Source organism: Pipra filicauda, unplaced genomic scaffold, assembly GCF_003945595.2.
Source record: "Pipra filicauda isolate LSUMZ 115617 unplaced genomic scaffold, ASM394559v2 scaffold37_size4185640_pilon, whole genome shotgun sequence".
NCBI lineage: Eukaryota > Metazoa > Chordata > Aves > Passeriformes > Pipridae > Pipra > Pipra filicauda.
In genome coordinates, this window is record NW_024104509.1 from 2,069,654 (window position 1) to 2,091,666 (window position 22,013).

A 22,013-nucleotide genomic window follows, 5' to 3' on the forward strand; every position below is an offset into this window, starting at 1 on the left:
TCTGAAGCTGTGGTTTCGAAGATGCAAGTATCTTTTAGTCTCTAAATAAAATACTAAGTTTACCCTGGGAGTGTTCTATCTTTATAGGTCCCTGATATTCCAAACATCCCAAGTTAAAACAGGTCTGTCTTCAAAGCAGTTTCTGTGAACCTCACAGTATTTTTGAAGATACTGGCCTCTTAGAAGATAAGATAGTCTTCAAAATAGGAGGCATAATTTGCTCTTCAGCATTGGATTAAGTGAAATATGTGGCTACTTCCTTATTCTTTTTTCATATGTGAAGGTCGGACCTTCAGAGCAGGGAGAGGACAGTGATCAGACAGCTGGCCATGAAATTCATAATTGAGAATTTAAATTGGAATTCTCTTCTGTTTCAGGGCAATAACTCTGCATTTTTGCTTTCGATCTCACAAGACACCTAGATCTTGTAAGGTAAATTTAGGTCAAATAAAAAAAGAAAAAAATACCCTAGGAAATTACATTTTAAGGGTCACCTGTGTTCCCTACGATTTTACGCAACGAGCCGACGCCGAGGCACCACATCCCAAGGATGCCTATCGGCGAGCAGGCGCTCCCTCACGGAAAACCCATCCCTGCCCCGCCCAGGCCGCCCTCCCCCTCCCTCCCCCTCCCTCCCCCTCCCTCCCCCTCCCTCCCCCTCCCTCCCCGTGCCCTGGGGCTCCCGTGACGCGCGCGGGACCCGCCGGGCGCGCGGCCAGGGCGGGGCTCACGGCCCCGGAGCGGCAACGGGCGGAGCGGGCGGGCGGCAGCACCACGCATGTACCGGCGGGCGGGCAGCGGGAGGAGCCGCGGCCGCCGGGCGGGCTGCGCTCCTCCCTCCTCCTCCTCCTCTTTCTCCTCCTCCTCCTCCTCCTCCTCTTCGCCGTCCTCTTCTTCCCCTTCCCCGTCTCCCCGCCTCCAGCGCTTTCCCGCCGCCCGCCCTCCGCGCACGGCGGGTCCCGCCTCGCGCCGCTGCCGACACGGCCGCCGCTGCCGCTGCGGGAACAAAGGAGCGACGCGGCGGCGGCGCGGCCGCCAGCTCGGCGCCCCCCGCGCTCCCGACAGACGCCCGGAGCCGTCCGCGGCGCCTTCTCCGGCACCCGCCGCGGGGTTCTTGGCCCCCGCCGGGAACAGGTGGGTGAGGGGCGGCGGGCTGGGCTCGGCTCCCTGGGGCCTTTCTGGCGGCGGGGTGTGCCCGGGCCTCCTCGCGGGCGGCCCCTACGGCCGCCTCGTCCCGCCCGGCCCACGGCGCGGGGCAGTGCAGGCGGGAGACATCGAGGTTCCCGTGCCTGGCGGCGGCTGGGGCCTGCCGGCGGCGGAGCCACCGTGACTCAGGGGGTTGCGGGGAGCGGCCTGGCCGGTCATCCCCGCCCGCCGCCACCGCTCCTGAGCGCGACACCTCCCTGGTCTTTTGTGTCCCGGCGTCGGGGGAGGCGAGGGGAGTGGGGGGACCACAGTTAAGGCCTGAGGCGCTGCGGGCTCTTGGCTGGGGCCCCCCCTTTGTCTGAGTCAGCCACCGGACTGCAGCCGCCTGGGGAGCGCCCGGTGCCGGTTCGCTTCTCCCGTACCGACCCTGGGCTCTGCCTCGGCCGAGCGCGTCCCTGACAGGCGAGGGCCTCGCGCAATCCCTGTGCCACCCTCCTTTTGTTTTGTTTCTCGTGTTTAATCGTGGACTCTCTTCGGGAGAGAGATGCTGAGGCAAATGGGTATTGAGGTCAGCAGGCCCATGGCTGACGCAGTGCCCGAGTTTTATGGCTGTTTTCAGCGCCCGTTTCTGTCGTTACTCCGCAGACTTGGCTAGCCCGGCGGGACGGGGCCGGCCCGGTCACGGCCTCGAGGCCGCGGGAGGATGGGGGGGGCTGAGGAGCGCGGCCGGGGTCGGTAACGGGATTTACCCGCCCCCTCTTCGCGTTGAGGCGGTAACGGTGGGGGAGCGCGGCTGGCGCTGCCGGCGGGATAAAATGTTCGGGAGACCGCGGCCCTGAGCCGGAGCAGCCCTGAGGTGAAGACCTGCTGCTGCTGGTGAAATGACACCTTTCTCAATGATCTTGTTTCCTTTCCTCGAAGAGGAGCGGTTGGGTATAACCACCCCCGCGTTTGTGGAGCGGAGGCTGCTCCGGGCCTCGGTCACGCCCAGCAGCGGCCACAGCGCTGGCGGGGAGAAGGGCAGCGGGAGGCGGCGGGCTGGTGATGCCGCATTTTCTGGGCTGCCTATAAGCACCCGCTCTCCTCTGAAAGGGAAGGGCGGTCGGATTTCGCTGGCGCCTCCTCCCGCCAGAGCCGGCGGCCTGCGGGAGATATAAATAGGGACTGACTTCAGCGGGCGGCGGGGGCGGCCGGGCGCCCCAGGCCCGTGACTTTCCGCCTGATGAGCGGAAGCGCACTCCCGCTCGCCATGTGACCGAGCGGGCAGCGAGGGCTCGTCTGCCGCCCGAGCGCCCGGGGCAGAGCCGCGGCGGCGGGGTCGGCCGGGGTGAGTGTGCGGCTGGAGGTGGGCGCCTTTGGAGTGAACCCGGCTGACACCCGGAGTGCATCCCGGAGCCTGGAAAAGCTCGACTTGTTCAGCGTTGGGTAGCAGCGACTTGACCTTTCCGTTAGGGGCACGTATTTCAAGTGGTGGAAGAATGTGCAGACAAAAGGAGCTGCGGAGTATGTAGTTTGTAGTAGGATAATAGTAGCGTTAGCACCTAAAGCAAGATTTAGTAAATGGTGAAATCTGTTGTGGCACACTGACTTGGAAGTGAAGCGAGTAGATTGAGGTCGGTGTTGGCAGTGTGTTTGGTGACACTTAGATCTTACCGACTTAGTAATAAAAGGGCTGGAGTACAGTCTTTATTTATATTATACAGATATAGGTCTTACAATATAGGTGACAAGATTGTTTTTAGATTTCTCTAGGTGGGTCATGTTTTTTTCTGGCTCACTTACCTGGTGTGTATGGCTGCCAAACTGTATCAGAGTAAGTGTGAAGCTGTTTTGTAGCCTGAAAAGACACTATTTATACCTGGAAGGTATTATAAAGCCATAAATAGTACAGCTATTTATATCTGGAAAATTGGGTCCTGTGACCACCAGCAAGCAAGCAGATGAATTTTGCTTGTTTGCTTTCTTCTGGTTTTGGTTTACTTTGATGCCAGGAGTTTAGTTTAGCTAGACAAAGGCAGCTGTCAGTTGCAATTTTCATACTCAATCTAAAGTTTACACTAAAATGTCTTCGGGTGCCATATGCACAGCTTCTACTAAATTTATATTTTAGTGCAGTATTCTTACATGTCCTCAAATTGTAGCAGATTGTGTGATTACTGTGTTCCAGTTTTATTGTCCTTGGGAATCAAGGATTTGGTTGCTGTGCAGTTTTTTACTAACCTTGCTTTGCAGAGGTTAGCAGATGACAAGGTGAAAAATTTATTTACGGCAGAGAGTTGGCACTGACTGCCTCTGGTAGGCTCAGAAGTCTTGCTATAACTTTATTAAGACGCGGGGGTTTTTTTTGTTTTGTAAGTGTGTAAGCTGTTAAACAGGTTGAAGTTGTTAATTTTATTTCTCTTGGAAGAGTATTGTGAGAGCAAGAACTGCTAGTAGTGGAATTAGCCTCAAAATGATGAGAGATCGGCAAAAAAGCGAGGAGTTAGGAAAAGTAAGCTATATAGTTTGCCAGAACTGTTTTGTGGGTATAAAGTTGGTCTTGCTTATTCTGCATTCTGTTCGTGCTCAGAGATTAGTAATTAAGGAGTTTTTTTGGCTGTCAAATTAAATTAACTTGTACATGCAGCTCAGTGCCCAATAGGTATATTATTTCTCAGTACTTTTTCTTCTCTTAATGGTTCATAATGGTATTACTTAGCAATACAGTTGGAGTCGTGAATGGCATATTAACATTCGTATAACCCTCTTTAAGAATGCTGATATCACTTGGGGGGCAGGTGAGCAGACATACTTTAAATTCTGTAACCCTGTAATTGATTTTGGTGACGTGCCAGCTCCTAATGCAGTTCTTGATTTTATTTACAGCATCGAGATGACTCAGGAGACAAACCAGACCCCAGGGCCTATGCTGTGTACTACAGGATGTGGATTTTATGGAAATCCTAGGACAAATGGAATGTGTTCTGTTTGCTACAAAGAACATCTTCAGCGACAGCAGAATAGTGGTAGAATCAGCCCAATGGGTAAGGGTGTGTGGTGTTTTTTTTTGTTTTTTTGGTTTTGGTTTGTTTGTTTTGTTGTTTTGTTTTTTTTTGTTTTTTTTTTTTTTTTTTTTTTTTTTTTTTTTTTTTTTTTTTTTTTTTTTTTTTTTTTTTTTACTTCTTTCAACGTTAAGCTATGGAAGACTACGAGGAATCCTAGAAAATTTTTTAGGAGAACTTCTGAAAGTTATGTACTAAAACAATGAATATCCAAGAGAATACTACTTTAAATCACAGTAAAGATAAAAGTACATTTCTGTATAGTGTATTCTGATTTGCTTGGCATTCAATCATAACTTGCTTTCCCACTTAGCCTCCTCTGTTAGTGTATTCTTATGCGATCTGTATTTTGTTTAACAGTTTACCATGTCTTTAAGTAAAAAGTAATATGCAATAGCAGTGAAGATTTTATACAGACAGTTCATAGCTGTATGGGAGACTATTTGACTAATGTGTTTGCTACAATTTGTTTGTAACGTGTCAAATTCTTGTTGTACAGGAACAAGCAGTGGTTCAAACAGTCCTACCTCAGACTCTGCATCTGTACAGAGAGCAGACACTAGCTTAAACAACTGTGAAGGTGCTGCTGGCAGCACATCTGAAAAAACAAGGTAAAATTAAAGTATTACTATGAGGTTTGAATGAGCCGAGTGTGCAGCAAGTTGAAGGCTTGCAGCAGTCCTGCCCTATCATAGTGAGTGTCTGCAGAGGAAAAAGGACCCGTGACCTGACAGGGCTTTAAGATAATCTGTGTAAATGAAAGATTATTCAAATATTTGTTACACTGATTCAGTTAAAAGAATGTTCTTTGTTTATTTGCTGAAATAATTTGCTACAGGCTTGCCTGTTTTCTTCTGTGGAAACTAAAACAGTAAAAAAATCTATTTTGGAGATAGTAGAAGCACATGTCAGGAAAATGAATCAGTAGTAATTGAACCAGTAGTTTATTAAGGTCCAGACTGGACAGTTTAAGCTTTTATCATGAATGTAAAACTAATGTAAATTGTGTGTTTCACTGTACTTAAACAGAAACGTGCCTGTTACCGCTTTGCCTGTAACACAGCAAATGACAGAAATGAGCATTTCAAGAGAGGAAGAATTAACACCCAAAACAGAGACTGAGCCAGGTATGTTCTCAAAATAATGCTGGGTACAAGCAGTGATTTAACACTGGGTACAAGCAGTGATTTAACACTGGGTACAAGCAGTGATTTAACACTGGGTACAAGCAGTGACTTAACACAAGGTGGAGGGTTTGTTTATCTTCTGAGTAGCTGTCTCCTGTTGCAGTGTTGGTCTTGAGGAACTGTGTTAAGAGTGCTTTTGAGTACTCTCTCCTCAGAATTGAGAAAAAGGACTAGTTCCAGAACAGAGCTTTAAGATACAATGTTCAGTGTTAGTAAAAAAAATTGACGTCCGTGAGAGTGGTTTTGAATCCCAAACCTTTGTTTTTAAAAGTGAGGCATTCTAAAATTGCATTTGGTCAAGATGTTCAGTTTTGAAATCAAACTATTGAGATTCTGTGTATTATCAAGCACTACAATTCCAGCTGACTCATGGCAGTCAAAATGGCTTTTTGCATTTGGAGAACGGTGCTTAATAAATTCCATTCTACAAAGGAGTGAGGCTGTGGGGAAAGGGAATATGTGGCTTAAAAACATTAACGAAGCTGCTTAGGGTTCTCAAACTTATTGAGTAATCAGTAGATTACTATCCTACATTCCTGGAACAAAAGCATTGTTCCAGGAATGTAGGATAGTTGTCGCTTTAATTGCTGTGTATTAATTATCATTTAACAGTTTTATTCTCATGCTGGATTGTTACAGCTGTAGTAGTTAAACTTCAAACTGTAAACTGTTCCATGGAGGGAGGGATAGCTTGCTAAACTACAGCTAGTGATTAAATCCATATCAGTACGTTCAAATGGACATCTTAACACACTTGATTTATACTTAAACATATCCACACTGTATTTAAGAGTTGTGACACAGTTTAAAGATTAAAAGCTGATGTTTAGTAGGAAGTCTGTTGATTCAAGCTGAAGATAAAATCCGTTTTTTCAGTATGAAGTCAGTAACATGAAAATTGCAGCAGATGCTACTCAGCACTGTATCAGAGTGATTTTTATGTAGTTATATCTTTGCTGACAAAGACTCCTCTGACACTTGATATTTAATTACTCAGTACTTGTACAGAGGATTTTACCATTTGCGTGAGTCATGCTAGGTCAAGATTCTGTGACACGAGCAGTACAGTTATATGATATATTGGGTTTTTCATTATGTATGGACTGAGGGGGGGCTTTTTTGCAGTTATTAAATTCCTGTAACTGGTGCTGTCTGAAGAGGCTTTCATTATGTAACTGAAAAATAATTAAGACTTTGATACAGTATTCGTTAACCCATTGGGCCTTGTTATGAAATCCTACCTGAATGTGACAAGAAGGAAATAGGAATACATAAAATGGTAGTAGTGATGAAGTCATAGGTGACTTTAAATCTTAGAACTGCTGTCATTTTGCCAGTTGTAAAGGAAATCTTTTATTATTGTTGATATATTACCTGTTTTTCATGTACTGTGAGTCAACTGTATGATAGATAGTGTCACATAGCACACTATTGATAAAAATGGGGGAGAAATCCAAAGCAGCTCAAGATACTTACATATTATAATAAATAGTCTCACAGGTTGAAACCAGTAAAAGCTGTCACAAGCTTGTGTAGAGATCACTGGAAAAACTACCAAAGAACTTAAATGTCTCTGGAAAAAACTTGAAGAGCAAAACTACCTTCCTGAGAACATCCCTGTAAATTCGTGAGGCAACCTCACCTGCTCTAATGTCCAAGTTCCCTTTCAAGTATTATGGTTTGGCACAGATCCTAGACAGCATAAGATAGTGGCGTTGTATACTCTTCTTAGTGTTTGTTGGAAATCTTAAACAAACAATGTTGGCTGTATTTAATGGTATGTTGACCTGTGTCTTGCAGGCAAGAGAAGCTGGCCTAGACTTTTTATACAAAATTCCTGTTGTGTCTGGACTAGACAGATTTTTTTATCTTCCTTTTTCCAGTAGCATCTATGATGTCTCTCCTTTCAAGGGCATACTGAAACAATGGTAAATAATTCGCATCACCTCATAACAACAAAGCTAATACTTCCTGTGAGGTGTAATTCTGTGAGATAATGCTGCAGTTATGGAGTAGTTAATGTATCACAGGCTGACTGTAAGTATAGTCTGACCCTAGCAACAATTTTATTACCAGGTAGTAACAGATCAATAACCGTATCTTCAACAGTATCAAGTCACATACTCTTCTGTAGATTTTCATTAGCAAATGAAATTTTGTATGTTTTCCTTACAAACCAGAAAGTTAAAAATAGAATTACATCTGATCAACTAATTTTTTTAACAGTCTGTAGCATAAAATTATACTTGTTTGCTTTTGGAATTGAAAAAAGTGAGTATAGAAGGTGGAGGAGTTGAGAAAAAATCAAACAGTGAAGCATAACAAGTTAGGTTTTCTTTATTTTTTGGGGGGGAGTCAGGTTTTTTTTCTTCTTTGTGCAGGTCGAGGTTTCAACCTGGATTCATTGGTAACAAATATGGTGCTGAGACAATTAATTGTACCTTAACATTTGAAGACAGGCATGATGGATAGTTGGTCAACTTAGTTGGTCACTTAATTGGTTGTAATTTCCATATGTAAGTTGCTGTGTGTTCATGTAGCTGTAACTTTTTAGTTCAACTTGCTTTGTTGCAGTTTCATGACTGAACAGTGGCATGTGTTCAGTGTAGTTGTGTCTGAATTTCTCATGTCAAAGAAACTTTTATGTCCAAACTCAAACTCATAAATGAATGCTATTTACAATACAGATTTTATAGGATTCTGATAAGCTTTTACACTTTGTAAGGATTGAATTTTAACAGTCTTGTATTATAGAAATATGATTCACAGTTGCTTTTTTTGCCCTGCTGAGTTGTAGGAATTAAATGCAAAATTTAGCGAACTCTATTCCATTCTGTGGGTTATGCTGTCAGAGCAATATGTCTACCAAGTTAGCGAGGCATAGTGGAGCCCTTTCTTAAGGAACTCGTTTTGCTTGTTTTAGCAGGTATTTAAATGGAAATAAATGTATAAAAGAGAGTTAAATTAATAGTAACCACTAAAAATAATGGGTCTGGAAACAAGTATGTTTAAAAAATTGAATTGTTTCAAATCACAGCATATTTTTAGCATTTTTTGCACTTTTGTATATCATTATCTTGCTGAATGAACAGCCTCTAGTCAGATCTGTCAGTGTTTTCAGACACAGTATCAGCATGTGTGTGTTTCAGAGGTTCAAGGTGCTTTCTGTCGTTGTTTTTTGTTTTTATTATTTCAGGAGGTTTTGGTTGGGTTGTGTTTTTTTGAAGGCAATAATAGCTCTGTTTTGGGGAGTAGCGTGATTAGCTATTGTTTGTAAACCCACAGCTGCAAAGTAATACTGCTTACAAAAATTAAACCAGAAAATGAACTGATAATGGTATTGTGTAAATTACATTTACTGTTAACTTCCATCCATGCTGTAATTTACCCTTCCGTTTCCCGAATTCACCATTAGCAGTGTTGGAAGACAGTGGGCAGTAGTTGGTTGGCACACATCTTTTGACTTCCTACCAAGCCATTACGATTAGAGCTATTTTAGAGCTGTCCTTCATTCAGGTTGAGAAACCCTTGCATATGTTGTAGGTAGAGCCAGTGTGTTACATCTGTGATGTGTATAGTGTGTTGCAGGTATTATTGTGAGTAAGATATAAGTAAAGGAGCTTATGAGATACTGTAGGCTCAAGATGGTTAAATACATGACATGCCTTAGGTCTTGTTGTAATTCTGTTTCATTTTCACATATGGCTGTAGTAGTTGAGCTGTGTCGCTATCATAGACAGTTCTGTTGTGACTGTTGGTAATACTGTCTGATGTGGTAACTCAGTATTGTGTTGAAAATAATTAGCTTTCCTTCATTTCCCATGTATGCTGTAGCTTTGGTAGATGCCCCTGATTGAAAAATTACTGAAATGGAATTTCTTGTAAGCCCTGAAGCTGTCCACATTGTAAAATGAGGCTGAGGACCCAACTGCTGGTCCTATACTTGTTCATGATAGAATGGTATTATTATTTTACTAACGATATCCCACAGACATCATCTTTATGATGACCATATTAAACCATATGACTGTGATACTGAAACTTTACATTGTATTAATGTGGCAGTAAAGATATTAAATACATGTGTTAGAATTGGTCATGTGGGAAATGAGTTTCATGCTGCAGAATATTTCTATTCCCATTCCTTGGCATGAAAGTAAGCTTGATGGAAGTTTATTCTGTGGCCTTTCATTACAGGACCTGGGTTGGCATAGCAATTGTAATTCCTGAATATAGAAAGGTATTTACATTCAGGAAGCTTGATAAAGCATAATAAGTACTGTCCATCTTTTCAGACTAAAATTTTATGTACAAATACATTGTTGTCGTGGATTAGCACCAGCTTGCAACTAAGTACCACACAGCCACTTGCTCAGTGCCCGCTACAGAGTGGGGAGGACAATTGTGGGGAAAAAACTAAACCCTGTGGGATAAGATGAAACCAGTTTAATAATTAAAACAAAGTAAAATAAGCAATGTCAATTATAATAACAACAATAATGATTTTAATGAAAAGGGGAGATAGAGGAATAAAACCCAGAAACTCCACAAGTGATGCGTGCTACAAATGGTCACCACCTGCTGACTGATGCCCAGCCCATGCCCCAGCGTGATTGGCAGCTCCCAGCCAACTCCCTCCTGGAAGGATGTTCCATTATGTGGAATAACCCTTTGGCTAGTGCATTCAGGTCAGCTGTCCCAGCAATGCTCCCTCAGGGCTTTTTGTGCATATGCTTGCTGGCAGAGCATGGAAAACTGAAAAGTTTGTGATTTAAAATAAGCACTATTTAACAACAATTCAAACATTGGTGTGTTATCAGCATTATTCTCATACTGAATCCAAAATGCACTGTACCAGCTGCTGAGAAGGTTAATTCCATCCCAGCAGAAACCAAGACAATTGTGTTACTATGTAATGTAAGAATAGCACTATCTCAAGTTCAGCTTTTCAGCTCCAAAACTACAGAAGTGCATCTAATGTCTTTCAGATGACTTCTCACTTCACCTGTTCTCCTTCTTGTTTTACTTTTTACTTTTCTTCAGCTGTGGAATTGGACTTGTCCCCAAGTCACAGTGCTTAAATAATAATAAATGCTCAAATCAATTTTTTTCTATGCTTTCTGAAGTTTGTACCACTGGTATGCTTACAGTTTAAGCTATTGGGATTGTATTTTGGTGAATTTTCCTTTCGTCTGAGAAGCTTCTAAAAACTTACTGCTGTTACTTTTGGGGTAGCTCTTTCTGGTCTCTTCTCATATGGGAAGGGCTAGAAAATAATACTATTTTATTTTCATCATGTTTTGTTCATTTGAAACATGGGATTCATTCTTTACCAGTGTGAAATCTCAGTGGGAAAATACCTGTAATCAGCATCCTTTTTGAAGCAACCATGGTGTTTTATGTAAGGAAAACTACTGAGAGCTTTGAACATCATTTTCTTAGAGTGGTTTTTAATTTTAATGGCATTCCCACAAAGTCACTGTAGCTTAATAATTTAGGATCTGAGAAGAGTTTTGTTCTCCAGTTTGTAGGACCCTTCTGCATGTAGATTGAGTAGCTGTTATGCTAACTGTGTGGCTAAGTCCTTCCATCCATGGCCTTGCTGCTTCTCTTGTAAAGATGCATCTTGCTTTCACACTACATATGAAGGAAATTTTCCCAAGTTCTTGACGAAGTGGAGTTTTGTCAGGCACCTCTCCCAATACTAGGATTATGTTAGTCTTTATCATCAATCTGCTAGGATAATAGTCTTCCTTGGGCATGATGGTAATGTATTTTATAGTGCCTACAGATTAAGACCAAAATACTAGTTAATAAAAACCTGCCCAGTTCTGAAAATCTGTTGCTCCTAAGTTTTTTGACATTGTAATAAGAGAACTGGTCTGATAAAATTCATTTGAAGTAAAACTTATCAGGTCTTGAGCCAGAGGCTGGGAAGGGAAATGACCAAGGTGATGGAGAGGGGTACACGGAACCATGGAATGGGTTGGGTTGGAAGGGGCTGTGTAAAGATCATCTAGTTCCAACTCCCTTATTCCTGCGCCTCACTACCTGAAGTTAAGAATTTCTACCCAACATCTAATCTGATTCTCTCCTCTTGTAGTTGAAAAACATTTCCCCTTGTCCTGTCACTGTCTGCCCATGTATGAAGTATCTATCCCTCTGTTGTATAAGCCCTCTAAGGACTGGAGGGCTTCAATGAGGTCTTCCCAGAGCCTTCTCATCTCTGTGCTGAACAGCCCCAGCTCTCAACCTGTCTTCACTGGAGAGGTGCTTCAGCCCCCTAATCATCTTTGTAGCCCTCCTCTGAACTTGCTCCAACAGTTTCACATCTTTCCTGTACTGTGGACCCCAGAGCTGGATGCAGCACTCCAGGTGGGATCTGATGAGAGCAAACTACCACATGGACAGAATCCCCTCCCTCGACTTGCTGGGCACTCCTGTTATGATCCAGCCCAGGATGCAGTTGACCTTCTGGGCTGCCAGCACGTGTCCAGCTTTTTATCCACAAGAACCTGCAAGTCCTTCTTTGCAAGACTGCTGTCAGTGAGACACACTCTGTGTGTCCTCATGTCTGTGATTGCTGCAACCCAGGTACAGCACCTTGCACTTGGACTTGTTGAACTTCATGAAGTTCTTGTGGGCCCGGTTCGCAAGGTTATCCAGGTCTCCCTGAATGGCATCCCATCCTTCTGTTGTGTCAGCTGCACTGCTCAGCTTCATGTCATCTTCAGATGTGCTGAGGGTGCACTCGGTCCCACTGTCTGTATCATTGGCACTGGTCACAAGACAGAGCCCTGAGGGACACCACTCATCACCAGCCTCTGCCTGAACACAGAGGCATTGACCACACTGCTCTGGCCTCATCCATTCAGTCAATCCTTTGTCCACCACATAGTCTATCCTTCAAATCCCTTTTCCTCCAGTTTGGAGATAAGGATGAGGAAGTGCATGTGTGCCAACAGAATCTCTGGTAAAGTGAAAGAAACTGTTATGGAGTGAGGAGTTTGCTTCCTCTGAACACGGTTCCTGAGGAAGCAGATCTACAGGTACCAGTAACTACTGTTTTTGAACTTTCAGTATTTTGCTGCTACCCATTCCATGGTGATGATACAGAAATCATTTAGAGCAGTTTGATTAACACTGTGTGATTTCTGACATGAAATTAGTTTAATGTATTGAGGACTGGAATTGTACTTCCCCAGCTGGATTTGGCATCTATGTTAAAGGAAGCCTTTTGTGAAAAGCAATTGTAACAACAGTGGTTTAGTTTAAATGAGCTCCTGATATCATGGCGAAACAACTACAATTGTCAATATTTTTCATCTAAGCTACAGGTTGATAAAAGAGGAGTTTCATTCTGAGCTTTAAGTAAGGGGCAGGGTAGGCAGCTTTGCTTCTGTCCTGGCCATTATTCAAAAACACATTTATGAACATTTTACACTATAAAAATTAATCATCAGACTTAAATCTGCTGGTGTAAATGAACAGGAGAATCCTTTATGGGGAGTAATAACTGGACATTTTAATTTGGACTTACGGGGCTATGTCCCCTTGTCTTGGGACCTTTTAATGACCATTACTGCATATTGTGTACTGCTTTTCCTTCTTGAAAGACGTTTTAGTTCTGGAGGAAGGATTCTGTTCAACAACCTGTGCCACTGCAGTTTCTTATAATCACTTTCATCTCTTCACAGTTTGTAGTCTGCCAGTTATCAGTTATTTGATGCAAAGAAGAAAGTATACCTGTAGTAGTTGGTAACATTTTCCCCGAGATGGATTTGTTCTCAGTGTCTTTACTTTGTGGTAGAGTGATCTACTAGTATGTTGCTTTGACTGGGTAGTTCCTGGGAAGTTGTTTCCATTTTTACTTCCTTGTTGACATGTTAGACCGTGATATAAGTTGTTCCTCTTCTCATTTTTATCTTAGTGTATGTTCTGAGTGACTTTGTCACTTTATCACTGTTTATTTGACCCTTCTACATTTTTTTTTTGCGTATGATTGAAACAGCATGCATACTCACAGACCAGAAATTTTTAAGTTAATTCTGATGCAGATGAGGCTTTCCCCTAGGAAACTACACACTGAATTGCAAAGTGTGTGAGTGTTTCTGGTTCCTCCTTTTCATCTGTCTGGCTTACAATTAGCATTTCATTTTTAAACAAACTAGCAATAACAAATCTAAAAGGATTCGACCATTCTTTTTGGAAGGTGTTTAGTCTTTTTGTCATTTTAAGGCCATAGCTGATGGCTGTTAGCCAAGGTGCATAGTGTCCAACAGCTATACTCTGTGATATTGCTGGTTGGTAACCTGGTTTTTGGTCACAGGCTCTCTGGTAGATAAACTGGTGCTGAATACTGCTGTTCTTGAGATTTAAAGACAAGTTCAGGGGATCATATTTGTTCATCTAAAAAATGGTAATCAAGATGAAGTTGTTTTCTCAGGGGAAAAAATCAGCAGAAGTAACAATAGGAGTAATGATTGTAGTACTGGTACTGTGATATTTTTCTTATCCTTTCTTTGTACTTGGCAAAATAGCAGTAACACTGAACTTCCCAAATTTTTTATAAAAAAGATCCATGTGGTGTGACAAAAAATCAAGGCAGAAAATGGCCTTGGTTGTTTGTTCATTAGGACTGTTGCTGTAATGTGTAAGTAAACTATAAGAAAATATTAGCAACGGCTTGTTTTACTGCATGAAATTTTTTGGTGATGAGTGCTGAAGAGTCCCTGTTACTTCTCAGAGCTTGTCATGTTTAAATCTTGTTCTGATTATGCAGTTGTCTGGCCTGGAGCCTTTCTTGTTGTACAATGAATTGTGAAGCTTTCTTTGTGTTAGTGGTAATAGTGAGCTGATTTTCACAATACTTATGAATGGTAATGCAAACACACTTTTAAAAAAAAAAGTACTGATCCAAAAGAATCTCAACTAACAAACCATATTTGTCTGTATAAAGTTAATTACAAATAAGTCCTTAAAACTTATGTGCTCCATTTATTCTGGAATGCATTTTGTAGTTTACTATGTTCCAGAACAGTAGATGTTATCAAATAGCTGGGAGTGGTCAGCAAACCTGTACCAGGAGCAGGTATTAAAGTTGTGTACAACTGCACCTTTCCCAGCTTTCCTTGGTTCCAGTTTGGATATAAAAAGGATATCAATAAAAAAAAATTCTGAGAAAAAAAATTACTCTTTTAAATAAAATGAACAGATTCACAGAAGGACCCATTTTTATTCTTCAGAGAACTTCAGTAAAATTTGACTCAAGTTTGTTTAAAGATGTTCATAAAAGAGGCAATTGAGAAATTACTCATTTTGACTATACCTGCTTTGACAATAAAACTGGATAAAGAACAAAAATGCAGATATTCAATCAAATCTACACTTTGTTATTTAAGTGAGAACTCTTTTGAACTGTGTGTTTTGTAGCTGTGTTCTGGATCTGTCACAGAATTAGTGGCTTGCTAGCTGCTGTCCTGATGAACTGTTTTAGATACCTGACTTCACAGGAGTAGTGGCAGAGTAACCCAGTACTGTGATAGTAACGTATTATTGAATTTCATTTGTTTCTAAAGTATGTTAGTTATATTTTCTACAGGTATTCCTCTGTTCAGTAACTTTAGCTGTGACAGTATTGTTACTGTTTTAGATTGTTACTTGATCAGATGATTTATTTAAATATTAAATGTGTACATGGAATTTCTGGAAGGAATTTTCAAGGCTATATATGTGTAATGAATAAGTGCTAATGTGTTTTGTAGCTGGTGGAAGTGTTCGGAAAAGTCTGATTGTCTCAAGTAGAGCCAGAAAGGGTGAATAAAATACCTAAAAATCCCTATTTCTGATTGATATTTTTGTAGACTACTCTCTGTAAGTACTTTAGACAACAAACATCAGGGGCTTGATGGGTGAATTAAATCTTTAATACGTGTATGCTACTGAATACCTAGTGAAGTCAAGAAAAGCAAATTTAACCCTGTTTTCCTTTGCTTGCTTTAATAGTTGTTACTCAACCAAGCCCATCAGTTGCCCAGCCTAGTACTTCAGAGAGTGAAGAGAGAGCTGCTGAACTGCCGAAACCAAAGAAGAACAGATGTTTCATGTGCAGGAAGAAGGTTGGCCTTACAGGTATGAGAACACTTTGTCAATTTTGGACAAATCTGGATGATTAGTTACATCTTGCTAGATTAAACTTGATAAATTATGTGTTCTACTAAATTTATTTGCAGCCATTCATTTTTCTTGCTCTGTATGTCAATGTAGATGAACATACCCCCTTTGTGGTAACTATGCTTTTAATTAACAACTTTAACCTAATTAAAAGCAAATCTTCCTAGTGATGTTGCTTTTTTTTCTGTGTACAGGATTTGACTGCCGATGTGGAAACTTATTTTGTGGACTTCACCGTTATTCTGACAAGCATAACTGCCCATATGACTACAAAGCAGAAGCTGCAGCAAAAATCAGAAAAGAAAATCCAGTTGTCGTGGCTGAAAAAATTCAGAGAATATAAATTAACCTGCTTGTGAAAAGACTGACTGACTTTTTGTGGGGCTTTTTTTTTTCAATACATCCTAAAAAACATGAAAGAGCAGGTGCATGGCCATTTTCCTTTGTTCTTCAAAATTTTACTTCTAGTCCTGTCTGTCTAAATGATATTTCGAAATGTTTGGGTGTTTGTTACAGGCAGAATTGGATAGATACAGCCCTTGAAAATATACATGCCCTTCCCAGAATATAGTTGGATGATCAGAAAGCTGCACGGGAATACACATGCACAGAGGACAGACTCTAGTTCACGCGTGCCAAACAGATGTGTGCTGTCTGCATGTATGCAGCAGATCTGCCTTTTGAGATGTGCTTGAGGTATTTAATGTTTGGCTAATGTTACTGGCCTGTTTTGGAGAAGGATACATCAAAACGGTGGCAGTCTACTTCTATCATTTAAAATCTCATTCTACTTTTAGTTTCCACACTCCATTTTAGTTTTCCAGCAGAATGTGAGCTGTATAGAAGGGTCCACCATCCCAGAAAGATGAGTGTTGGTGCCATATTTAAGTCACTTAACAATTGCACTGAGAAAAATGGAAAGAATCAGATACATAGAAGAAGAAAATTGTTTTGGAAAAGATTACATCGACTTGGAAATCTTGAAAAGATGTTCCCAAATGAAATGTCCTGTTAAGAGCTTATGAACTAGCCTGCAACAGAGTTGTCTGCTTTTCCTTGCATAGCTAAAAATGTGTAGCACAGTATTGTAAGATTGGTTTACCGAATAAGGTTACATACGTTTCTAGACATACCACAGCAGCTCTATCAAGCAACACGGGTCTAAATAAGTTGCTGAAGTATTAGAGCAGTTTATTATTCATATACTACTTCTGTTCTGTGTGTTCCGAGTTCAAAAGAATATTAGGAGTTAATTTTTCTAGTTTTAAATGTAACAACAGTTGCACCATTCTGCATGGAAAACCATACCCAACATGGCTGCTGTAGTGGTAGCTGGAACCACTCTTGGAGGGCTGCTTTATCATTTTTAATTGTACTTGGGTATAGGACTGTAGTGTTCTTGGGTGTATTGCATGGGCTGCATTATCTATGGCATTGTACAATAACAACTCTAGAAAAGGCAGTATTCTTCACTGATGCTTGTCTGGTAATATATATCACTTCTGTGTTATAATGGAAGGGGGTTTTGTGATGTATGAAACTTGTGGTTTTATATAAACAAATACGGTTTTAGACTAGTGTTGTGGTAATGCCTGTTCCCATCTGTAAATAGTTACGTATGTACACAAGGCGCTGCTCCTGACCTTCTGATTTTTATTGCCAGTGTTCAGTCTTAGTTTTTACTTCACTATTAAAAGTGTCAGGTTTTTGCTTCTAACTTTGTTCTTCTGAGTTATTAGATATGCAAACATGTACAGATAGTTCTTATTTATGTATTGCACATAAGCTACCCAGCATCTATGCTATATTGTATTATGTAAATAATAAAAATAATGTACAGAAGGAAATACTTCCTTTTGTGATAGTTCATTGGTTTTAATTATTGCTGTAGTGAGGATATGACCTTGTAGAAGTTGAGGTGCAAAGTTTGTACTGAGTTCTTACAGATGTTGTCTTTATGCTTTAGCCTGCCTACGTCCTTATTTCTTATTTGGATTTACCAACTTCTTTTGAGACAACTTTCATGAGCAACTGGAGTACAGGTAACTACTTGATGGCCTGACAAAAATGCCAGCGAACAACAGTGTGCTTAAAGGGAGCAAAGGACAGTACTAGCAATGAACTTCAAACTTATTTCCAGTGGATCTGTTATGATAGAGCCAGTACGCTGACTACATCATTCTGTCCCCATCTCACCAGCAGACCTGGACAGAGTTACTGTCAGTGTCAGCAGCCAAATACAAACGGTAAATATGCCCAATTTATCCTTCCCAATGGGGAAGAAAAAGGACACAGTACGCAGCATGTGTTGCCATGGAGGAAGACATCTTCACTACTGGATGTTGCACAAAAATTGCTTGTATCAGAAATGGATAATGTGTATGCCACCAGTCAGCTGATAGTCAACATAAGTTAATACTCCAACCACTGTGTATACGTCCGGTAAGGAAACACAGGCATGCTCTGGGACTTCATTTTCCTGGATGAATTTTAGGATGTCATCATGGAACTGCTTTAAAGCACTAAAGTTATTTTTCTACCTTTTGTATTAAAGCAATATCAGCAACTCCACTACAACATAGAATGTTTTTTTTATCCTTTTTTATTCTTCCCTTCTGAACTTGAGAATGCCCTGTAACTGGATATTTGAGGAGACCTGTCTGATTTTGATACTGTCTTGGCTAGAGTGGTTTAGGACAGGTAGTAGTACTGATACTGTTAGGTAATGATGATGATGGTCTCAGTCTCGTGGTCTGCATTCTTCTGTACAAATCTGTACTTGTGAACTCTTGTTTCAATATTTAATCTTGGTACATCTGTACAGGAAAGTATGAAATGAAAAATCCCTCTTTTTCTTCTAAAATTGTGAACGGTATCATGTAAATTACACTTAAGAGGGGTATGAGCCTGTTTTCAAAACTAAGTCTGCAAGCTCCCTGGAGCTTTGTTCTTTTGATAGTGTATATAGTGTGTATAATCATTCAAGAACTCTAATTCTGTTGATGCTCACAGAACAAAGGAGGGGAAGGTTGTTTAAAAAGAACAGGTGTTGACAAAGTGTGTGGAATGGGGCAGGGGGGAATGTTTAAACTTTTGTGGTACATCTTCCAAGAGAGAAACATAATCACTTGACATATCACTGATCTCATTTAACATTTGGCTGTTAGACTGAGATCTTCTTAACTCATACATAAACACACTGTTTTGGGAAGAGTCTTCCTCTGTTCCAAACAACTTTACCAGATGATCAGGACTTTTTTATGTAAAAACAAATGAATAAGTGAAAACAGGTGATGAAAAATGAATAATCTTCAATCTGAAATACTTGCCTCACTGTGTTATGGCTGTGCAATACTGTGTTCCACAGGATTCTGAACAACTGCTACTGTTGACCTCAAATTTGGAATCTAAAGATGACCTTCTTGTGGTGGTTCCAACCTGTTGCTGCAGAGCTCATGAGCTCCCAGATGACGTGGTTGGTTGTGATGTTTAAGGATGCCGTGGGGTCAAGAAGCCCTGACTACCTTCATGGTACTTAGCCCTTTGGAACCATGCTTCTGATCATTGTTTACTCTGTTTTGGAAGGTAATTGTTCACGGGTGTAAGGGAGTGTCTTAAATGCTTGTATGTCATGTCTATCAGTCACTGAAAGGGTACTTCAAGGATTTTGACTCATGTCTGGTGTCTGTAATGAGTCAAAACACAAAACGCATGTCAGTTTCTGGATGTTCCTAAGCTGTTCTACAATATCATCTGATGTGTATGCTTGAAGGAGGAAATGTACAGCAAAAAGCAATTAGATTGTTTTAGGTACCTGGGTGTGTTAAGCAGCTATGATTCAGTCACAGAAGGAAATTTGTTTTCTGTATAGATGTGTGCTTTTTATGTGTGTTTCATTAGTTTCTCAGCCAGCCAGAAATAACAGTTTCTCACAAATGACCTATTACTGACTCCCTCAATCATTTTTTGTTATTAAACACCTAGGTAGGATATTTGCTGGATTGCACTCTGATTTGGGAGGGTTCTGGCGGTACACGTGAAAGTACCTGGATGACGTTGAAATTAATAAATGACAAACCTGAACAGTTAAAAAACTTGAGCTGGAAAAATAGTGAGAGTGGCTGTGTGTGGAAATGTTAAAGCATAATCCAGGAGCAGAATCTGTAGTGAGAGTTATCACCAGAGTTTTAAATGCCATTTTACAGACCTGAGTTATCCCTTAATCTACTGTAAACACTTAACAGAAAGTACTTCAGCCTTTAAATTGCCTATTTTAGAAGTAATTTAGTGATGGCCAAAGAAGCAAGGTTGGAGTTCGAGGTTTTTTTTTCACTGAAGGAAATACAAAGACCATTTCTGCTTGAAAGGGCTCATCAGCCTAATAACACAGAACCAAGGATGAGATTTCTGATGGCATGAAGAACTGAATTCTGTAGGATGCAAATCAGCAGAATATCAGGATGCTGTGATTTAAATTAAATTAAAATAAAGGTAAAGATGGCAACACTGAAATGCAAGAATCAACACCCAAAAATGGTAACGAAAAACACTGCCTTGACTGTTAATTTATGTAGGTAAGATCTTTACCATTTAAAAAAAAAAGTTGATAATTGAAATTATTAGTGTCATAGCTTCCTGAAGAATCTGTCTCACTCACCTTTTTTACTAGATGGTAAGATGAAGATGACAAATTCTTTTTTCAATGCCAATTCATTTCAGTGTTTTTCTCATGTCAGCTCATTGTAGCAATGTGGGAGGTTGGGTTTGTCAGGTGAGTCTTACTTTGGCTCAAACCTGCTAAGTAAGATATCTATATCATTATTAACCCATCTTGTAGTACTAGCTCTTTTCTGCCTGAATCTACAACCAGCTCACAGCGTTTATTCCCAAGCAGCAATAAGCCTGCTTATCACAATCTAAGGTTTATTAATTATGGATAGAAAACAAAAAATAAATGGGATAGATATATCTACTCTTGTACCTGAGTACAAGCATGCAGGGTTGGACTTTGATGATCATTTCCTACTCAGAATATTCTGTGATTCTCTGATTCTCTATTGTGTGATGAGTCCTGGCTCAAGGCAGGTTAAGCCTGACCATGGGCTCCTGAGAGGGTTGTAGAGTGAAGTGCCTCCCTCTCTGTAGGCATTTTACAGATTACCCATAGCCTGAACCCTCCTGCTGCTCCTCCTTCCAAGTTGGCTGCCTGTAATGCTAAACAAATACCATTGCTGTGTGATGCTATTTTTGACCCATGCACAAGTGACAACATCTCTCAGCTATGTTACTATGACTGTAGAGCAAGTTCTTACTTTGTTTTGTTTTGCATAATGGTTATGTTGGGGTTTTTTTAATATATGTAGGGGGTTGTATTGTATCAAGGAATTTTGTAGGTGAAATATAAAATGCCTTCATCTTTTTCATTTTTCTTCCTGGTTAACAGTGTGTACCGCAAAGGATTCAACTGAACACAAGGCTGATACATAGTATTTACAGTGATCTCTGTTTAAGACCAGCCCGAATATCAGTGTAACATTACTTTCTCTATTGAGACAGAGTCATGTTTGCTACATGAACCACCAAAGCTGGCATGCCTCGTGAAAAATGTTGAAATCCAAGGAAAGAGTTAGAATCACAGACTGCATAATAGTGAAACGTATTTGCCTGATTGGACTCAAGACACCTTAGCTGCCCACTGAATCATTTGCTAAGCTACTGCAAAATGTGTCTGCATCTGAATTGGTTTTACTACCAATCATACCCATAGCCAGCCATCCTCACCATGGTTTGAGTAGGGAAAAATCAACAGTTTTAAACTGCTTTGTTTGGGGCTTTTACCAGGATTTTGAGATCGTTTTGATAGGGCTGTGAGCACTGTTGATGGTAAGGTATTTTTAGCCTCATCTTGATCCATGTGTTTCTAGATTCTTCCTATAGCGCCTTCTGATGGTATATTAATGAAATCAATATAAATGGAGGCAACATGACCTAAACAGGATAAACTGAAGTCATGATTCACTACAGGGCCCTGCTCACTGCAGAACTTTTATGGCAGCTTCATGTTTCTGCTGCGATCACGTCTGAGAGCACAGTGCTAGTAACACCAAGGTCACAGGTTTGATTCCTGTGTGGGCCATTCTCTTAAGAGAAGGACTCGATGATCCTTGTGGGTCTCTTCCAACTCAGAATATTTTGTGATTCTGTAAAAAGCCTTATCAGTCCCTTTATCCAGTGTCTGATAGGTGCCATTAGATGTTAACTGGGCCCATTTAGAGATGTGTATTTGGACTTCCCTTTATTAGTTGGTTTTATTTTCAGATTTCACTGATAGTGGTCTTGACATGTAGTTAATGTATTTCAGTGTCTGAAAAGCATTTTGGTGGTGATGTTTTTTCAGCTTGTTGGTGTACTCTTGTGAAAGAGGTGTTAGAAGCACAAAGTGTTTGCCAAGGTACTGGGTAGCAAA

The 22,013-nt window shown here is 40.9% G+C and overlaps 1 protein-coding gene across 3 annotated transcripts; it reads left to right on the top strand.

The window, feature by feature from the left end:
* Nucleotides 1-774: 774 nt before the first annotated feature.
* On the top strand, nt 775-17,394 carry ZFAND5 (zinc finger AN1-type containing 5). Of its 3 annotated transcripts, none has more exons than XM_027752148.2 (6): nt 775-1,134; nt 4,012-4,169; nt 4,687-4,798; nt 5,217-5,314; nt 15,380-15,505; nt 15,742-17,394. In XM_027752148.2, exons 1-6 carry the CDS (start codon nt 779-781, stop codon nt 15,888-15,890), a joined length of 999 nt encoding a protein of 332 aa, XP_027607949.1. In that variant the 5' UTR covers nt 775-778; the 3' UTR covers nt 15,891-17,394. The 3 variants fall into 3 exon arrangements, with proteins under 3 accessions (XP_027607949.1, XP_027607950.1, XP_027607951.1); XM_027752149.2 differs by lacking the exon at nt 775-1,134 and adding an exon at nt 1,904-2,002 and having other exon boundaries at nt 15,742-15,915; XM_027752150.2 differs by lacking the exon at nt 775-1,134 and adding an exon at nt 2,004-2,022 and having other exon boundaries at nt 15,742-15,915.
* Nucleotides 17,395-22,013: the final 4,619 nt, after the last annotated feature.

What these genes read in the sequence shown, in the direction of transcription:
- ZFAND5 (XM_027752148.2), top strand. Translation starts at nt 779, where the DNA reads ATGTACCGGCGGGCGGGCAGCGGGAGGAGCCGCGGCCGCCGGGCGGGC. An exon ending in TGGTAGAATCAGCCCAATGG is followed by an intron (nt 4,170 to 4,686) that starts GTAAGGGTGTGT and finishes CTTGTTGTACAG; the next exon opens with GAACAAGCAGTGGTTCAAAC. An exon ending in CAAAACAGAGACTGAGCCAG is followed by an intron (nt 5,315 to 15,379) that starts GTATGTTCTCAA and finishes TTGCTTTAATAG; the next exon opens with TTGTTACTCAACCAAGCCCA.